The following is a 20,614-nucleotide window of genomic DNA, read 5'->3' on the forward strand; positions in this document are numbered from 1 at the left end:
GATAAAATAGCTACTTGTGACGAAAGCAAACAAAAATGGCAGCCCCCACGTACACGGCAAGAATTGGATTGGCCTTTGACAAACCAGATTTAGAAAACTCTTGGTTTCTCGTTGATTTTTCAAAGCATGATAAAATTGAAGATGTAATAATTGAAATTAAGAATCAGTATTTTAAGTGTGTGACAGATTGTGACAAGGCAGTTACATTGAGAATAAACAATTTTCTGCTTCCACCAAATGGAAGTTCAGAACTCTTCAGAGAAAACGATGTTGTATCAGTCAGGTAAGATAATAACAAGAAAAAGTGTATTTCTTAGAATGGCAGAGCTCCAAGAATATGGTATTCGCTGACAGTGTGAGGGTAGACAAGCTTATCAGGCCCTTCCCCAGCCGCATAAGGCGCCGCGCTACCGCGGCGCTTAAAACACGGAATACAGCTTCCCGCAGCGCTTAAATATCCCGCGCGGTGCCTCAATTATTAGCGCGGCGTCTTAAATCAGTAAGCGATTTCATCCCCGTGAGATACCTCATGTGTAGTGTATATGTAATTTCCCTCTTGACATGCCTTGACGATTTTTTTGATCAGCAAATTACGTCACGGCGAGTGCACACAGGTAATGAGAATCAATGAAGTGTTAAAATTAATTGATAAATAGTATGGAACTTGCGTAAGCGGCCAGCTGATTACCAAGCACGTGAAAAGTGCCCTAGATTTCTTCGCGCAAAATTTAAATTAGACCGTTGTTTAGTATAATAACAAGTATATATCAATGCAGTTTGATTCTACTGTAATTTAAACTAGAAAATGCACAAATTTTAATGAATATCGATAGTAAAAGTACGTTTAGAATGTCCGTTCACGAGTTGTTATTACTCCCGATGTCGTATGCAATTTTTCCATATGTCCTTCCAAAAAAGCTGACAGACGGTGTATTTTTTACGATGAGAAACATCAAAATTTGAGGAACTATCTCTGGTTTACCCTAGTAGGTCATGTAACTGAGTAAAAACTACTTTCAGACAACATTTCGAAAGTGTACCAGTATCCGGATAGTATATTTTGGTTATACGTTTTAGTAAACTTTAACCTGACTGTAATAGCACTTTTCTGTTAATGAAATATTGATGAAAGACCTGATCAATACAACATGACTTTTGATAATTATTAGTTTACAATGTGACCTGAAACAGGCCTTTAACTATGTTGTTTACAACATGATCTTGGTTTCAAGATTAAGCTAATATATTAACGCCCTCCACTATTTCATATTCATATGAATAAGTTGACATTCTTGGTGACATTTTTTAAGAGAAAGGCTTGAATGCTTTAACCTAAACTATAAAGTAAGTAAAAAGCCTTTGTAAACTTTGTTACTGGTTTTGGGAAGATTTACCGCTTAAATTTATTCTGTGACATTTCCTTTAAGTGTGCAATAAAGATAAATGGAATACATATTAACTATAGACATCTAGAAATGCAACTACTGCTATCATAACTTTCAGGTCGAAAAGAGCACCCTGCCCCTTTCGGACATCACTCTGTCCCTTTTTGGCAGCACCCTGTCCTTTTTGAGCTCTAGAAATAACACTTTATGATATATTGATGGTTATATCATTATGTGAAAATGTAGAAGTAATGAAATACATGTTGTTGTGTTTTTTTGCATATGGTATACTTAAAAAAGCACCATTTGGGTTTGATATTTTTTTAAAAAATATGGAACACGGGAGGGGATACCCCTCCCACACCCACCCCTTATCCCGCCATACAGACTTTACCCCAGCGCCTTAGAAAATTTCTGGGGAAGGGCCTGCTTATTGTCGCTGAGTGGCTGCTTTTTAATTTCTGACTGCAGTTAGTTTGACCGTCAGAGTATAAAACAAACTGTATACGTCGGATTAGTTCGAGTAAGTGTGAGGGAGGAAAGCAGAGTTCGCGAACTATTTTGATACTTGCTGCGTTGACCAAGCATTAGTCTCAATTTTTCAACTGCAAGGCAGACCGATTTCACAGACTGACATTTACCCGTATACCTGCATCTACGTTTCAAGTAGTTGGGATCAAAACTGTGGTGGAAATCAACGCGATTTAATCTTCATGATTTATAGTTTTTAATACATACAAATCAAGCGATCGAGTGAGGTTTAAAAATAAACTGATCAATACACACACACCTTCACATGACTGAGGTAGAAATTTAACAGTGTAAGAGGAAAACACGCTGATATACATGGAGTTTAAAAGTGTTTTTCCTACAATGGAGGTTTTCTCATTAGTTAGGACATGTAATGATTGTATTTGGAATGAGCTTTCCAGGCATACATGTAATTTTTAGTATGAAAAATTGGGTTTAAATATGTATTTGAAGCCTCCAAAGTTAGTGATGTGATTTGCGTCGCTGGTTATATACACATAGAAGGAAAACTTTCCGCACTGTTTTGATTGGTAGGTAGGTTGTGCTCTGAGAGCATTATAACTTATAGTCTCTATATATCAAAGAGCCCTTTGCTCACAATTAGTTGGGCTAACCAAGCAACCGATAAGTTGTATAGGTTGTATAAGTTATATGAGGCTATGTGAAATAAGATGCTGCCTATGTCAAAATAGTATTTGACGAGAAAACCATAACAATTATGGTAATGTTTGTCCATTAGATTTTAATTTTTCTTGCGAATGTTTTTTTGTTAAAATGACATCATTTGCTCTTGTTATGTAAATTAGGAATAAAAGGCAATTTTGTGCCCACCCACACCCCCCCCCCCCCACACACACACACCCATCCCATTTTTTTGGTGGGGGGAGGGGGGGGTGGGGGCACCTCATGACTGTTGTTACATCTGTCTACCGGTTCGTCCATCTGAATTTGAGGCATGCATATGTATATGTCAGAATTTTTGTACATTTGACATCTAGACCAGATTCAAAACTGTGTTACCTGAAATCTTAAGCTAGGTCATTTTGTCAAATCCTTGAAAAACCTTGTTTACACTCTAGAGGCCACATTTTCTTCTTGATCTTCAGAAAACTTTATCATAATATGTTTTTGTATGAAACCTAGGTAAAACTTGAAACTGGATTATTTAGGTAAAAACCCCAGTCACTTGCTCAAATCAAAGAAAACTCTTGCAAATACTCAAAAGGTTTGGTCAGAATGTTTATCTGCTTAAAATTTAGGATTAACTTGTAACTTTGTTACAAACTTGTGTAAAAAATTAGGTCATACGTGAAATTGTTGAAAACTTTTTTAATTATCTACCTTATGTATATAAAACATGGTCAGAATGTTTGTCTCTTTGAAATCTTGGCCATGTTAGACACTTGGGGTTATCTGAAAGAATAATAAGGTCAGGTAAGTGATCTAGGGCCATCATTATTTTCTTGTTTTACCTTTAGTTTCTTGTGTTTCTTGAATTATCTCATTACACCCACCTGAGGTGTCCCACAGTGATGTTTAACTCATCCACCTCACTGAAATCACAAAATATCTCCTGTATACTATTCGGGTCCATGTAGCTTGAGATTGTCTCATGTATTTTGCCAAATTTGTTTTTTTCACAATGTTTCAGTTGAATCTGTGTTCTCAACTCCTTCAGTTTCCATTCAACTTTATGTACATCATAAACATTTAACAGGGCATGCTGGGAGCATATTGTGGGAAGTTTAATGTCTGATTTGGTTTTTAGATAGGCCCCATGTTGAACTTTATACTGTTATATTTAGAGGGCATGTATCATACAGTGTTTACATTGTGCATGTTTTATTTTCAGATTAGAGACCAAGTCAGAGAACAGAGAGACATTGGCTGGCAAGTGGGTGCATTCCTGTATAGATGACAGTTCTAGACAAATCAGTTCTAGTCATTCTCTGGCAGAAGACCTTGAAGATCATAAAAGAAAAAGGAAACATTCAGAAACAGGTTCTATTCAAAAACAACTTTTGTAGACACTTTATGAATAAGGATTGGAAGTTTATATCTATTAATTGCTAGTTGCATTTCCACAAAAATAAGTTACATTCTTAGCTTACCTGAACTTTGTTCAGGGTGAGCTATTTGTATAGATAGATTGCCCATCTTTAATCATCCTCTGTCCTACATCAGCATTTTTACTTAAACATCTTCTCCTCTGAAACTTTTGGTCAGAGTTATGCCAAACTTTGTGACAGTAGCATCCTGACATCGACCTCTATAAAGTTCATTTAAATGGTTCAGCTGCCACGGCTCAAAATAGAATAAAACTTTAAACAACTTTTTCCCATGAACCACTTGACGGATCTTCATCAAAATTCCTCTGTAATAGTGTTATTAGGTGCTCTCCAAATTTTATTCAAATGGGACAGCAAGAGCTTAAAATAGAAATACCTTTAAACTATTGCTTTACATGTATCTCTATCCATTTGATTGATCTTCCTCAGACTTGGTCTGTAACATCATTATTGTTTGGGCAGTCTGCCCGTTGAGGGGCACCTGAGCTAAAAATAGGGGGAAAAAAGGGATGGCAACGAATATTCGAATATTCGTTCATGACACAAATATTTGAATACTGTTTCACTATTCAAATATTCGGAAAAAATACAAGATCATAAGAAATAAATAAAAACCAAATGAAAGAACCAGTATGTTCGTCTATCTAATTTACCAAAGTTCGCTTTCATATACGAGCGAAAATGGCTTCTGTCGCTGTCAGACGTGTCAATTTGCATATTAGCGTGCCGTGATTATACATCGCTATGGTGATGACATCGTACCCTGTAGTAAGTACCGCTAATTGCTTACCTTTAGAAATTTTATTGGTCCCCAATTGATGTAAATCCGTTACAAATCGCCTTGTTTTCGGTAGGTGGGAACAGCATGTAATTAAAAATCATCAGAAAGCACTGGAACTAATGACTCGAATTTAAATCAAAGTTGATTTAAGATGTATTTGAGTAAAGAAAAATGCTGAAAAGTGTTGAAAACAAGCCAAATGTGATGAATATTATTTTCATGTAAAATGGGTCATCCTCTTGATAATAAATGCATTTCATACATGTCGTATAGAAAAAAAATACAAGAATCTACTCAATATTCAGACTAAGGGTAAAGTTAAGCAAAATATATCTTTAATTAGACTCCCCCACCCCAACAGTCTTAATTTTACACCTCGTTTAATTGAAAATATTGTTCATGCTATTACGTACGTGAATCTACTGTCAAAATGCAAGCAATGCCATCTGTCTTTTTTAAAGTATTGCATGCGATCATCCGATAGGAAGTCGGCTACATGTAATATATGTGGAAAGAACCTTACTTACGGGAGGGCTACATCCATGTAAAAGTAAGTAAAACCTGTATAAATTATACGTAAATGAAGGCAAATAACAAATACTTTATATTCAAAAAGATGAACAAGCGATGAGAACGATTAGTCAATCTTAATTCGCCAATGTCTGAATTACTTCCAGTGTAAATGAAAGTAGAATTAATGCAGATCGCTGCTAAGGGTACGATAAATTCATAAGATTTCGAGTTGATTTGTTGATCATTTGATGACCGAATATTCGTTCGGAAGGTTGACCAAATATTCGAATACCAAAATTGCTATTCGTTGCCATCCCTAGAAAACAACAACTTTGAATGACAGTCGTTCAATATTATAATGCCCAGTATTGACCACTATTGCCCAGTAAAACCCGGGTTTTCCCCAGTATTACCCACTGGGCTGGGCAATATGCTTAAAACCCGGGGTTTTGCCAACCCTCAGGTCAATGACTTCATCATCAAACTTGGCCTGTAGCGTTATTGTGAGGTCCTCTCCAAATTTGTTCAAATGGGACCAGTTAGCCACTTTCAGAAGCCACTAGAGCTGAAAAAGGAAATATCTTAAAATGACTTCTTCTCATGAACTGCTTGACAGATCTCAATCAAACTTGATCTGTGGCATCATTGTAAGGTCATATGCCAAATTTGTTCAAAAGGAGGCACTTTGGCCTTTTAGAGGTCACTAGAACTAAGTTACATCAGTACACTTCTTTCTTTGAAATGTGAATTTCACTATAATTATCAGTGTCAAGAATTTCTTGCTGTTTTCTGCTGAATACTTTTTAAAAAAAAAATTTGATTAGACTTGTGCTTACTAATCAAGTAGAAATTACTTGTGTACTTTTCTTATTTGCAGTCTGTGAACATGGTGAAGTGAAATATAAGTCCTTAAAGCACAAAAAGAGAAAACACAGGGACAGGCATCTGTCAGAGGAGGTACTGGAACACTTGCAGTTTGATAGTAACAGTAGTCAATGTAAGGGAATTTTTTGTTTTCTACTCTACAAGATTATTTTAAGAATTGCACTATTACACTGTCATAACTTGTTGGATTCCTGAGAGGGTGATATGAAAAATGTTCTCCTTGAGAATGTCAGTATCAGCCTAAAGGGTTAACTGAGGTCTATATCATATTTCAAGAGATGAACATTTTATATATCACCCTCTCAAGATTGCGATATTTGTTCTACTTACAAGAAACATTATAGATCCAAACATTGAAAAAAAGTCACTGGGTTAAATTATTTATTGAAATAATCAATAAAAAGTAGAATATTAGTAACAATGAAATGTATAAATATGACATTCAGGTTCATGTACTATATAGATTTTATTACATTATACCGTACTTCTGTTTTCTTTGTTTTTATTTTGTTAATCTGTTATTAAAACAATGCTTTATGAGAGAAAGTCAAGTGTATAGTCAGCTTTGATCATTGCAGTGTGTAGTGCAATGCAGTTAGGTGGTATAAAGAAAAAATGACTTGAACAGAAAATCAAAATAGTGGTTTTGTACATGAAATATTAAATTTCTTTGTAATAACTAATGTGATATCGGGTGATATGAAAAGAAAATATCACTTGTGCAGAAAACCAAAATAGCACTTTTTCTCATGTGATATTAAAGGTATATTATTCAGATGGAACCAACAGGGAATTTTCTTTGAGCATTTACCTGAGGTATAGTAATAAGACACTTCTGGAAAGGCTTTCTGGTCAATAGTTAGAAGTATTGCCGGAGGTCTGAATGATCAGAGACGTGGTCAAGAGTTTTAACTATTAACCAGTAAGCCATTCATTAAGAGTTTTATTATATAACATTAGAAATAAAATTCTTTTTTTTTTCAAGTTTTGCCTAGCAGTATTTAGTGTTGAACTAAAGACCTTTCAAAGGAGCAAACTATGGATTGTTGATGTAAGGAGTTATGTAATAGTCTTAAAATGTTACGGGACTCCTTACTCCTTTGAAATTACTGGTGGATTGTATGTCTGGTATGAACAGTTGAAATACAACAAGTTTTTAGTTTGGGTAAAGTGAAAACTTCAAAGAAAAATGTATGAAAATTTATTTCTATTGTCATGTAACAAAACGTCTATTGAATGGCTAGAAGATCAGTAACAGAAAATATTTGCCTTTCAACCTCAGGCAATTAAAAAAAAAAAAAAAAAGAACTTGAAGCTTGTTTAAAACTCTCTCCTGAAAAGTTTTGACTATTCACCAGAAAATCATTTTACCAGTGTATATTAGTCACACATTTTTATCAGAATTTTGCAAAATGCAAATTACAGTATTGAATAGCGATCAACGAAATTGCTTTAAAATATGGATGGTGCAATTCAAGCAGTTTTTTGAAACGATTTTGATTTGATCTCTGTATTCTGATAACATGTTTGTTATGACTGCCATTGAATGTGCATTTTAGGTGTTCTTTACAACTGATGCTACATGTATTTCCTATTTTGTATTTTAGACACCAGAACAAAACAGAAATCAAAAGGACATGTTAAAAACTCTAAAAGTCAACACAAAGTTGAGTGCATGGTTGAAACATCTCACAGTGAATCCAGCACAGGAGCCGATATAAAACATCTACCAACTAGTGACAATGGGGAACTTGAAATATCCAAATCCAGAGAAAAGTCTGCAATAGTGAACTCAGAACAAGTTCTGCGAACAGATAGAAATGATTCAGCTGTGGTAGGAAGTGAATACAAACAAGATGTAGCAGTTAGCAATTTCACCAGAGATACAGCAGATACAGAAACAGAAGAATCACTGGTAAATATTTCTCAGAGTGACGTTTCCTCTCTTGGTTCTACTGAGAAAAAGAAGCGAAATCGACGTAGAAAAAGACGACATAGGTCGTTGTCAAATACACTGACAGGAGATGCCACAGACAAAGCTGTGGATTCTGGTAGTCTAGGTTTAAATGACAGTCATCCAATCTATAAGGGCAGAGAAGTTGATGGAAATGAGAGAGGCCTGTATGGCTCACTTCCTGATAAACTTGAATCTCCTAAGTATTATCGGCATGGATACCGCAACTCCAAAACCTACTCGGTGGAACCTAATCAGCATGTAAAGTTTGGGTCAGATTCTGACCCAGAAGAGGTAGAGGAAAGCACACAGCAGTATAATTTCTTGTGTAAGTCAAGGAAGACTCCAAAAACAGTCATTAATAGTGGAACAGAGTTCAGTGAAACTGAAGATGGTGCTCAAGATAAAATAGAGAAAACTGAAACTGCTGTCAGAGAAGAAACAAAGATTGATGAATCAGTATATGCTCAGAATGATTCTCAGTTTTTGCAAAATGGAACTTGTGAAGACTTGCAACAAAATGAGCAACCATCACAAAATGATAGTTTTACAGCAGTACCCTTTAATTATGCAGATTCATCCGAAGAGAGAAGCAATGACAATACCACAAACAGTAGTTTTGCTAAAGAAACATCACCTGTGACATTAGAAAGAAAGACATTATCAAATGGAGTATCAGTGTTTGTACGACAGAGAGCGAGTCCTGGTTCCCGGTTTAGAGGGTTGTCTAAACAGGAACAGTTGGATACCAAGGTCACAAATGTCTCTACTATATTTGTTGTAAGTAATAATATTACTGATATTAGGACTTTCAATGGCCTCTGTGGCGGAGTGGTTAAGGTAGCTTATTTCAGATTACTTGTCTATCACTGCTGTGGGTTTGAAACCTCACTTTAGGTGTAGACTTACTTCCTGTGACGTAGCCATCCAGCCGGCTTAAGGAAGGTCGGTGGTTCTACTCCATACTTGCTGACACCTGAAATAAAGCCTGAAGGGGCACCTGGGATATTCCTCGTCCTTTCGAAAGCTGGACAATCCTCATATGATCTAAATTGTGTCAATGTGTCTTGAACCACATAATTTTTTTTCGAAGGACTTGCGAACAAACAAATGAAGGAAATCCAATGTTACAATCAGAATAGTACAAAGACTTAAACTTGACTGTACAATCAAGTTAAAATCGATAGTTAAATCATTGATAATGCAGTCACTACAATTTGATAGGATTCAGATGTTAAATAATAGATAATTGTCTTCCCAGTTGTACATGTAACACTCAGTTTAGAGAAGATCCAGTTAGACATTTATTACATTTTGCACGTGTTGTGTGTAGACTTTTCCACCAGGGAGCATTAGGTAATTTTGAGACCACTACAATAATTGATACTGTCTTAATTATTTATTTTTTAAATGTAAAGTTTTAGATATTTTTGTTTTGAGATAATAACCAGAACTTACTGTATTGAATAATTGTATACAATTGGAATATATTAACAGTAGTTTGGCCTGGGATGTTGTATTTGACTTAAGTGGAATTTGCCAGGCCTCAATAAGTGGAGGCAGACAAGTGCTGAGTGAGAGTCCATCCTGTAAAATCTGTGAGAGCTAATACAACATTCCAGATCAAACTACTGTTGTTTTGACCCATTTTTAGCCCATCTGAACCAAAGGTTCAGGGTGAGCTATTTGTATAGGTGGATGGTCAGGCATTCATTGTCTTTAGTCCACCAATCACAGTTTACATACTAAATATCTTCTCCTTTGAAATTTCTGGTCATAATTACTGCAGACTTGTCCTGTAGCATCCTGGCAAGGTCTTTTCTCTTAATTTTGTTTAAATTATACCTCTTGACCCCATTTAGAGACAGCTAGAGCTAAAAATAGAAACACCTTTAAGTAACTGTTTGGTTTTTAGCACCAAATGAGGGCACTCAGCCCATTTCAGGGGTCCTGAATCTAACAACAGAAAAACCTTTAAAAGACATCTTCTAATGAACAGCTTGATGGATCTTCAGTAGCATCATTAAAAGGTCTTCTCCCAAATGTTTCCAAATGGTTATCTTGATCCCTTTTAGGAGCCACTAGAGCAAAAAAGTAGAAAAACCTTTAATCAATTTCTTTTCATGAAACGATTGATGGATCATAACCAAATTTGCTCTGTAGCATCTCTCTAAAGTTGTTCAAATAATTCAGCTTGACTGATTTTAAGGGCTGCCAGCGCTAAAAATAGGAAAACCTCTAAATGACTTCTAATCTTTAAAACTATCTGATCGATCATCACCAAACTTGGTCTGTAGCTTCTTTGTAAGATCATCTCTAAAAATTTTGCAAATAGTTCCACTTAACTGATTTTAGGGACTGCCAGAGCTAAAAATAGAAGAATGTTTAAATATTCTCTCCTCGTGAACCACTTGATTGTCATTGTCAAACTTTGTCTGTAGCATTCTAATAAAATCCTGTTTTAGTCTGTATCTTCCTTGTACGGACCTCGCTCACTTTTATCCAAATGGTTCTGCTTTGCCAATTTTAAGGGCAGAAACAGTAACAAATAAAAAACCCTAATAACTTAATGAACTTCTTAATGAATGTTCATCAAACTTGATCAGAAGCAAGGTCTAAAGGTCACAGAACTCCTCAGTTGTGTGAATCAGGTCAATTTGAGCCTCTTGATTTTACAGTTTTTAGCTCACCTGTCACAAAGTGACAAGGTGAGCTTTTGTGATCGCGTGGTGTCCGTCGTCCGTGCGTGCGTCCGTCCGTCCGTCCGTAAACTTTTGCTTGTGACCACTCTAGAGGTCACATTTTTCGTGGGATCTTTATGAAAGTTGGTCAAATGTCTCTTGATGATATCTAGTCAAGTCGAAACTGGTCACGTGCCATCAAAAACTAGTCAGTAGTCTAAAGATAGAAAAACTTGTGACTCTCTAGAGGCCATATATTCAAGATCTCATGAAAATTGGTCGAATGTCACCTGAGATATCTAGTCAAATTCGAAATGGTCACTTGCCATCAAAAACTAGGTCAGTAGGTCTAAAATAGAAAAACCTTGTGACCTCTCTAAGCCATAATTTCATAAGATCTCATGAAAGTGTCAAATGTCACCATGATGATATCTAGTCAAGTTCAAAAGTGGTCATGCCATCAAACTAGTCATGGGTCAAAAATAGAAAACCTTGTGACCTCTCAGAGGCCATTTTCTGGACTGTTTGAAGTTGTCTGATTTCATCTTGATGATATCTAGGTCAGGTTTGAAAGTGGGTCACGTGCCTTCAAAAAGTAGGTCAATAGGTCAAATAACGAATAAACGTTGTGACCTCTCTAGAGGCCATATTTTTCATGGGATCTGTATGAAAATTGGTCTGAACGTTCATCTTGATGATATCTAGGTTAAGTTCGAAACTGGGTCAGGTGCGGTCAAAAACTAGGTCAGTAGGTCTAAAAATAGAAAAACCTTGTGACCTCTCTAGAGGCCATATATTTCATGAGATCTTCATGAAAATTGGTCAGAATGTTCACCTTGATGATATTTAGGTCAAGTTCGAAAGTGGGTCACATGCCTTCAAAAACTAGGTCAGTAGGTCAAATAATAGAAAAACCTTGTGACCTCTCTAGAGGCCATATTTTTCATGGGATCTGTATGAAAGTTGGTCAGAATGTTCATCTTGATGATATCTAGGTCAAATTTGAAAGTGGGTCACGTGCCTTCAAAAAGTAGGTCTGTAGGTCAAATAATGAATAAATGTTGTGACCTTTCTAGAGGCCATTTTTTTTCATGGGATCTGTATGAAAGTTGGTCTGAATGTTTATCTTGATGATATATAGGTCAAGTTTGAAACTGGGTCAACTGCGATCAAAAACTAGGTCAGTAGGTCTTAAAATAGAAAAACCTTGTGACCTCTCTAGAGGCCATACCCTTGAATGGATCTTCATGAAAATTGGTCAGAATGTTCACCTTGATGATATCTAGGTCAAGTTTGAAAGTAGGTCACGTGCCTTAAAAAACTAGGTCAGTTGGTCAAATAATAAAAAAACCTTGTGACCTCTCTAGAGACCATACTTTTCATGGGATCTGTATGAAAGTTGGTCTGAATGTTCATCTTGATGATGTCTAGGTCAAGTTTGAAACTGGGTCAACTGCGGTCAAAAACTAGGTCAGTAGGTCTAAAATAATTAAAATCTTTTGACCTCTCTAAAGGCCATATTTTTCAATGGATCTTCAAGAAAATTGATCTGAATGTTCACCTTGATGATATCTAGGTCAGTTTCGAAAATGGGTCACGTGCGGTCAAAAACTAGGTCAGTAGGTATTAAAATAGAAAAACCTTGTGACCTCTCTAGAGGCGATATTTTTCATGAGATCTTCATGAAAATTAGTGAGAATGTTCACCTTGATGATATCTAGGTAAAGTTCATATGTCAAATAATAGAAAAAACGACGTCATACTCAAAACTGGGTCATATGGGAAGAGGTGAGCGATTCAGGACCATCATGGTCCTCTTGTTGTATTAACTTTGCATAAAACCAGGTCATGTGTATTAATGAAAGTCCAGTTGTATGCATGATATGTTATTGTATTTCAGCAATACAATACAGAATCTGTTTTCTGCTGTTTCATATAATTATGTCTCCCACCACACAGTGGTGTGGGAGACATATTGATTTACTCCTGTCTGTATGTGTGTGTATCTGTCTGTCTGTGTGTCTGTAACAAATCTTGTCCGCACTCTAAGTCAAACATTTCTCATTCAGTCTTTACCAAACTTGAACAAAATGTGTTTGACCATTAATCCTCGGCCAAGTTCGATAACTAGCCAAATTGGCTCAGGCACTTCAGAATTATGGCCCTTGAGTTACAGCAAATCAGCCTTTTACTCTTGTCCGCGCTCTAAGTCGAACATTTCTCATCCGATCTTCACCAGACTTGAACAAAATGTGTTTGACCATAAGTTCTTAGCCAATTTCGATAACTTGCCAAATTGGCCCAGGCACTTTGGAATTATGGCCCTTGAATTACCGAAAATTGGCCTTTTTACTCTTGTCCGCGCTCCAAGTCGAACTTTTCTCATCTGATCTTCACCAAACTTGAACCAAATGTTTTTTGACTATAACTCCTTGGCCAAGTTCATTAATTAGTCAGATCGCCCGAGGCACTTCAGTATTATGGCCTTTGAATTACCCAAAATCAGCCTGTTTACTCTTCAAAGGTATATTTGTAGTGAGTAAACAGTATATAAAGACTGACTTACTATTTAGATGATTAGGCAGTTGTGGGAGACATGTGCTTTTCTCAAAAGCAGCTCTAGTTTACTTATGAAATGCAAAATGTAGCTTTTACAGAATTTTTATGGGTATATAATTGAAGTATTACATTTTTCTGTACATAGACTACACAAGAGCCAGAATTTAAAGTGCCATCAAGTCCAGCTCCGAGACAAAAATTATCACCTAAACCCTGCCTTCCAGAAGTGAAGGATTCTCTGACAGGTACAAACAACCTACAGGGAGTAGAACTGTCTAGTTGTAAACCACTAGTAGGAACACCTAAAGCTGGGGACACTATCGCTTACAAGGTATGTTGACCAGATAAAACTTGCTACAGGGTATCTGCTAACTCAAATATATTGTAATATGAAGTTTTGGAATTCAGCTTTTGACATAAAATGACTGGAATTTTTTTTTTTTTTTTTTGTGATTAAATTTTATGTATTTACTCCACCACAAAATCCATGAAAAATTAGTCCTTCGTGATTAATAATGATTTCTCTGTGCCAGTCTTAGAAAATAAACTTAAATAAATGATATCAAGTAGATAGGTCAGGGTATACTAGACACAAGTTTTAAGACTTTGATATGAGCCGCGCCATGAGAAAACCAACATAGTGCATTTGCGACCAGCATGGATCCAGACCAGCCTGCGCATCCACGCAGTCTGGTCAGGATCCATGCTGTTCGCTTTCAAAGCCTATTGCAATTAGAGAAACTGCTAGCGAACATCATGGATCCTGACCAGACTGCACGGATGCGCAGGCAGGTCTGGATCCATGCTGGTCGCAAATGCACTATGTTGATTTTCTCATGGCGCGACTCATATAGTCTGATATTCTCACTAGGAAACTGTTCCTGTTTCAGTACAAATATTTGCCTGGCCTTCTAGTGAAAGAATGGTTACAAATTGTTTGTTAAAGCTTAATTAAAGTCGCAAGAGGATGGGAACTCCTCCAGAATACTGTTAGTAATGTTAGGGAGCATAGTGCAAGGGACAGAAGATGCTCCAATGCTAGAAGCTTCCCTGGTTCTTTAGTGTGCTAGATGTAAAGTACTGGACTCTTAACCAAATGTTATCATTTTTTACTTGGAGGAGTGGTGACTCAATCACATGGTTTTGTAGTCAGTGTTACCACAGAACCACTGCGTTCAGTCCTGTTACAAATTGCCTAATAACTGACATTAATAGGTAGGATTTAAGAGGTGAATGTTTATAAGACAAATGTATTTTTTTCAAAAGAGGTGACACTAAAACATGCACTTTACTACTTAATATTTACTGTTTAAATTACTAGCTCCTAGTTTTATAAATTTCAAACATATAGAAAATGACTCCCATTTGATAATTTTACAGGTTCTTGAAATATCTGCAAACTGCACACCAGAAGTATCGGATTTCAGGGTAAGCTATTTATTTCTACATTAACCACCAACGTAGTCTAGTGGTAGAGCACCTGTTTCGAGGGCAGGAGGTTGTGGATTCACTCCCTGGCAATGCCATACTAAAGACAGTAATATATGAAAAATAGCACTAATAGCTTCCTCGCTTGGTGCTCAGTATTGAGACAATATACTGGGATTGGTCAGCCCGGTGTCCATACAAACAACTACATCCTTCATCGCTCAATTCCTGATTTATATAATTAGGATGCATGGGTCAACAAGATGTGTAGGAAGATAGTTCCTGTGAAAATTAGGGATATCATGAGATCTATAGTGAATAAGTTTACATGAAGAATTATTAAACAAAGTGAATAAAGTGTTACAATGTGAGGCATTTTATAGTTTTTATTCAACACTTGCAAATTCAGTGTTGAAAGAGATAAATGGAAGTTTCTAATTAGGGTATCAGCTTTTGACAGGAGCCTTATAGTAATCACTCTGTCTGTCCGTCTTTGTCCAGTTGAGCCATGCCATGGGAAAACCAACATAGTGGGTATGCGACCAGCATGGATCCAGACCAGCCTGCGCATCCGCGCAGTCTGGTCAGGATCCATGCTGTTCGCTAATAGTTTCTCTAATTCCAATAGGCTTTAAAAGCGAACAGCATGGAGCCTGACCAGACTGCGCGGATGCGCAGGCTGGTCTAGATCCATGCTGGTCGCATACCCACTATGTTGGTTTTCTCATGTCACGGCTCAGTTATAGATGTTTCAAGTTAGCGGCTTTCTCCAAGCACTGATGTTCTAGTTATCGTTTGTCAGCTTTTTCTGCTGAAACATCAAAAACCTGTTTAAGACAAAGTCAGTTTGACAAATGTCTTTACATAAACAATATAGTCATCAAAATGAAGTAATTATAACCAGTGTAAATCAGAAAAATCAGGCGTTATTTCACTCTTTCGATGTCGAACTTGTGATAGCTCCCATGGCATTTTCATAGTATTGACAGCCATTATATTTGTATACTGCAGATTGCCAAAGTTCTCAGTATAGATGATAATCAGATGTTGGAGCTGAAAAATGTATTTAAACCAGATAACTCAGGTATGAAATTTATTCATTGCAAATGTCCAATTATGTGTTTGCAAACCCTTTCAAGTAGTAACAGAGAGCAAAACAAATAAAATTAATGTAGAAAAATATGTGCTGCAGACACCTTGATTGGTTATCTAAGATTTTGAAAACAAAAAAGACATAAAAAATATTCAGTGATTATTATTTATGTATTAGACACCTATTTGTTGAATCAGATAAAAGGTTGTATCCCTTTTTAGTTATGTAAGCAGGATTTGATCTGAATTTGGTTTACCTTTTCTAAATGAAAAACTGGTCAAGTGGAACACACAACCAATTTCAGTTAGATTTTACTGGTTTCATAATTATTCAACTGACATGGTGTACATCAGGAAAATGAAAATGGTCTATTTATATATAGTAAAAAGTATCAACATAACATATTTTTCTGAATGTTATAAATGGCTGTTTCCAAAGACATTGCTATGAAAGTGTAAGGAAAACAAATTTATCACAGGCACTTAGCCTTTTGTGAGTTTCAGTCTTGCTCTTCTTCTCATTGTGAGGAAGCCATCCAACAGCAATCCAGTTTCTTTTTGAAGGTGTCCGTTTTTAGCTCGTCTGATTTTTTGGAAAAAAAAGTGATGAGTTATTGTCATCACTTGATCAGCGTCGGCTTTGCCTGGTTAAGTTTACTGTTTAGGTCAGCTTTTCTCCTAAACTATCAAAGCTATTGCTTTAAAACTTGCAACTCTTGTTCGCCATCAAAAGTTGACTCTGTATAGCAAAAAACTTAACTCCACCTTGCTTTTTGCAAGAATTATGGCCCCTTTTGGACTTAGAAAATATCAGATTTCTTGGTTAAGTTTTGCGTTTAGGTCAACTTTTCTCCTTAACAGTCAAAGCTGTTGCTTTAAAACTTGGAGCAGTTATTCGCCATTAAAAGCTGACTCTGCACAGCAAACACCATAACTCTACATTGGCCCTTTTGGACTTAGAAAATCATGGGTAGAACAATATTTCTGTTATACAGAGAAAAAAAGTTAGTTGAGCATCTGCACCCACAATGCGGTGCTCTTGTTCTTCTGAGGTGCCCAACTGTTGTGTTCCTCCATCATTCACAGCTGGAGAGTCACTGAAATGAACTGTGTTGATGTGACTTAAAAATATATATGTCATTTATTGAGCATAATGGTGTGTTATGTTGTTAGTTATTGTAAAATATACTCATAGAATATTAATTTTGTAATATCAGATATTATACATTTCAGACAAACAAGTAACAAAGTTTCATGTTGAGATAGAGGATGACAATGAGATTCTGACAAATACAGAGAGCCTTGCAGATATTGTAAGTAAGACAAACAAGACTTTTTAAAATACTGCCAAATTTATTGAGCTAGTCCGAAAGCCTAAAGATGTTGTCAGAAATTGAATATGTCAGAAAGCCTATGTTGTCAGAAAGCCTATGGTGTGTCAGAAAGCATAAGATATGTGTGAATGAAGTACTAGAAATGAAAAGATAGATCAAACTATCAATGGATTGCTGATCTTAAGAATTATTACATACCTGAATGTACTCAAAATTTTACCAAATAAAGAACACACCATAACATATCAGATGATGTTTTAAATTGGAACTCTCTCATTTTGTAGGCCTTTGATGGGTGTTTAACTTACTTTTGCTGAAGCACATTTTATACATGCACTTTTTAGCTTGACTTTTCAAAGAATAGGAAGAGCTATTGGACTCACCAATGCGTCGGCATCCAGCATTCCGATTTGGTTGTTTTTGTAAGTAAGCTGATATCTCAGTAACCACTTGTGGGAATGGATTGAAACTAAACACACTTATTCACTGTGATAAACTGACTTACATTGCACATTTTGACAGCTATATCAGAACTTGGTTAAACTTGATGGGACAACTCTTTCTTTTGATGCATGCCAACAATAGCGAGATCAAAGAAACGTTTTTATTCCATGTGACATCACTGCTTTTGACAAGTCTTAGATTCAGGAGCAGTGCAATACACATTTAATATTATTAAAAGGCCTGTGAAATGCTTTTATGGGTTTTCGTGGTTTAACTTTTAATGCAGTTAGCACTGGAAGCTTGATTTCTCTTTCAATTTTGTTGTTATTTTAATACTTTAGTTGACTAGATTTAAACAAAGACAGGAAATTATATAAAAACAGTTACAAATGTATTTCGTTCCTTTTTTGACTGGCATGCCGTGGTACAAAAATCTCTCCACTTCTCCCTAAAATCTCTTCATTTCTCCCTAATCTTAGCTGAGGATGAAGTGACTTCTCCCTAGAATCTAAGCCTAGCTTAAGCCTTGTAACTTCTAAAATTTTATACGCCCTTAAAACAGGGCTTGTTATGTGAATATCTGTGGCAGGTGGGTGGACTCCACTAAAGTTTTAACTTGAACAGTTATGTTCCAATGTTCGGATTTATGGCCCTTGAATTACTAAATATTGACAGAGTCAGCTATTACTTTAGTAGTTCATATCCAATGTTAACCACTTTATCACCATGTACATGGGCATAACATCTCCTGCAGATTTGATATCCAGCCTGATACTCCCTGTCACTCTTGAATTATGGTCCTGAATTACTTAAAATTGCGAATATTGACAGTGCCAACTAGATCAATTAAGCAGTTTTATCCAGGGTTCATCAAATGAAGTCAAAATGATGGTGGGCACATTATCATGACAAAGTTGGATAACTAGGTGAATATTCTTTGTTGCTCAGGAGTTATGGCTCTTGAATTGGTAGAAACAAATGCTCTGCTCAATAAATAGAGTATTTTAAAAGTCAAAAGTTATTTGCTGTTACGGAAATACATTGTGACAGTTTGCCAATCTTGTACATGTATGTAATAGTATATACCAGTGAACTTAGGCACAGCTGTAACTTGTAACTGTTTACTACATATATGTAGAGGCACAGCTGTAACTTGTAACTGTTTACATATATGTAGAGGCACAGCTGTAACTTGTAACTGTATATACCAGTGAACTGAGGCACAGCTGTAACTTGTTTACATGTATGTAGAGGCACATCTTAACTTGTAACTGTTTACACATATGTATATACCAGTGAATTGAAACACAGCTGTAACTTGTAACTGGAGGCACAGCTGTAACTTGTTTGTATATACCGATGAACTTAGGAAAAAACAGTTACAAATTCTGGCGGTTTACTTATATATAGAAACAAGTGAACTGATTCACAGCTGTAATATGTAATTGTTTACACATCACAATAATTTCATACAGTTGCTTCTTTTTATTTCAGGTAACACTACATCTGAGTTCTCTGCTGGAGCCAAGAATTGTTGCCAGTGGTCAATGATTACGTAACAGAATGTATTTCAGCAAAATGCTCTATGAAAGAGAATTCATTCAGAATGTATAGTGGACAAGAATTGTTGCCAGTGGTCAGTAATTGCGAACCAGAACATATTTCAGCAAAATATTCTATGAAAGAGCTTTAATTTAAAATGTATTGTTGACAAGAATTGTCAGTAATGAATGACTGTGTAATATCAGGCAGGGTCATCATGAGATTTTCCTCAAACACAATATTTTAATACATGTTTTTGTGTTTTGTGTACATTAGTTTTTGGTCAAAATTTATTCAACTTTTGAATTTCCATAGCCAAACTGTTATGGAAGAATCACTAGCTAGAAGCTGGTTTAAGTTTTGTGTGGCTCAAATTTATTCTGATAAGGAGCCATCCATTTTCCGTATCATTTCTAGGTGTACCTAAAACAATATGCCAGGTGGCAATTAAGATACACGTCTTCACTGAAACTGGAAATATGAACTTTGCTATCAGAGTTTCCTATGTGTTGTTAGTTATTATATTCTTTTCTTGTTGACTGTACATATCTAAACTGAATATGGTGACAATAGATATATATAGAATGTGATTGTTAAACTGCAAGGAAGTTTAGTGATACATAAAGTCAATAAAATGTCTGTGTTATTCTTCATATATACCGTCCAACCTTTGTAACTGTCATAAATATGTGTAATAATTTTACTTAAATATACTAATTTTGCTTTTCCCTTCCAATTTCTGGTTTCTCGCTAAAAATTTATTCAAATAGCTTATATACAATTTTCTTCAGATTTATCCATGAAATTTGCTCAGTATAGAAAGAACATTCATGAGTACAAGTTTTATTGCAATCCAGACTTAAAACTGATGAAGCCAAATTAAAGTTTACAATATTATATGCTATTTCTGGTAAATTTTGGTAGGAAGATACAGGAAAAGGGCATATACCTTTTCCCCCAGCAATTTGCTGGTACCCATTTACAGCTGGGTCCACCGAGGCAATCATGATAAAGTGCCATGCCCAAGGACACACCACAATGGGAGTAGCCAGGAGTCGAAAAGTAGTACACTGCTGTGTGTAACCCCACTGGAAAATAATTGTGAAATATAGCCACATATACCAAATCATTCCTTTATCCAAGACAAAACCAATATACATGTATCTCTTCTGGCGACCTTGAATGGACCAGAAATGACATCAATATGGTGACTGTTTATGAAAATAATGTCTGAAGAAATCAATAGAAAGGATATCATGCCATGAAACAAGGTAATTTGGCATTTTAGATGTTTATATTTACACCTTTTTGGGGAAAAAAACACATTTAATCCATTTTATCAGTTATTTGTACCCCATCCATCTAATTTACAATACATTTTTACATGTCGCTATTACTTCGGTTTTCTGTACTTTT

General features: G+C 35.9%; 1 protein-coding gene across 1 annotated transcript; it reads left to right on the top strand.

The window, feature by feature from the left end:
• Positions 1-4: 4 nt before the first annotated feature.
• On the top strand, positions 5-19,837 carry LOC123564235 (uncharacterized). The gene is made up of 9 exons (XM_045357639.2): positions 5-283; positions 3,769-3,917; positions 6,157-6,276; positions 7,772-8,898; positions 13,504-13,689; positions 14,739-14,786; positions 15,798-15,870; positions 17,112-17,191; positions 19,151-19,837. Exons 1-9 carry the CDS (start codon positions 36-38, stop codon positions 19,205-19,207), a joined length of 2,088 nt encoding a protein of 695 aa, XP_045213574.2. The 5' UTR covers positions 5-35; the 3' UTR covers positions 19,208-19,837.
• Positions 19,838-20,614: the final 777 nt, after the last annotated feature.

Source organism: Mercenaria mercenaria, chromosome 2 (genome assembly GCF_021730395.1).
Source record: "Mercenaria mercenaria strain notata chromosome 2, MADL_Memer_1, whole genome shotgun sequence".
In the NCBI taxonomy this organism is placed as follows: Eukaryota; Metazoa; Mollusca; class Bivalvia; order Venerida; family Veneridae; genus Mercenaria; species Mercenaria mercenaria.

What these genes read in the sequence shown, in the direction of transcription:
- LOC123564235 (XM_045357639.2), top strand. Translation starts at nt 36, where the DNA reads ATGGCAGCCCCCACGTACACGGCAAGAATTGGATTGGCCTTTGACAAA. An exon ending in AAGGAAACATTCAGAAACAG is followed by an intron (nt 3,918 to 6,156) that starts GTTCTATTCAAA and finishes TCTTATTTGCAG; the next exon opens with TCTGTGAACATGGTGAAGTG. An exon ending in CAGAGAGCCTTGCAGATATT is followed by an intron (nt 17,192 to 19,150) that starts GTAAGTAAGACA and finishes TTTTTATTTCAG; the next exon opens with GTAACACTACATCTGAGTTC.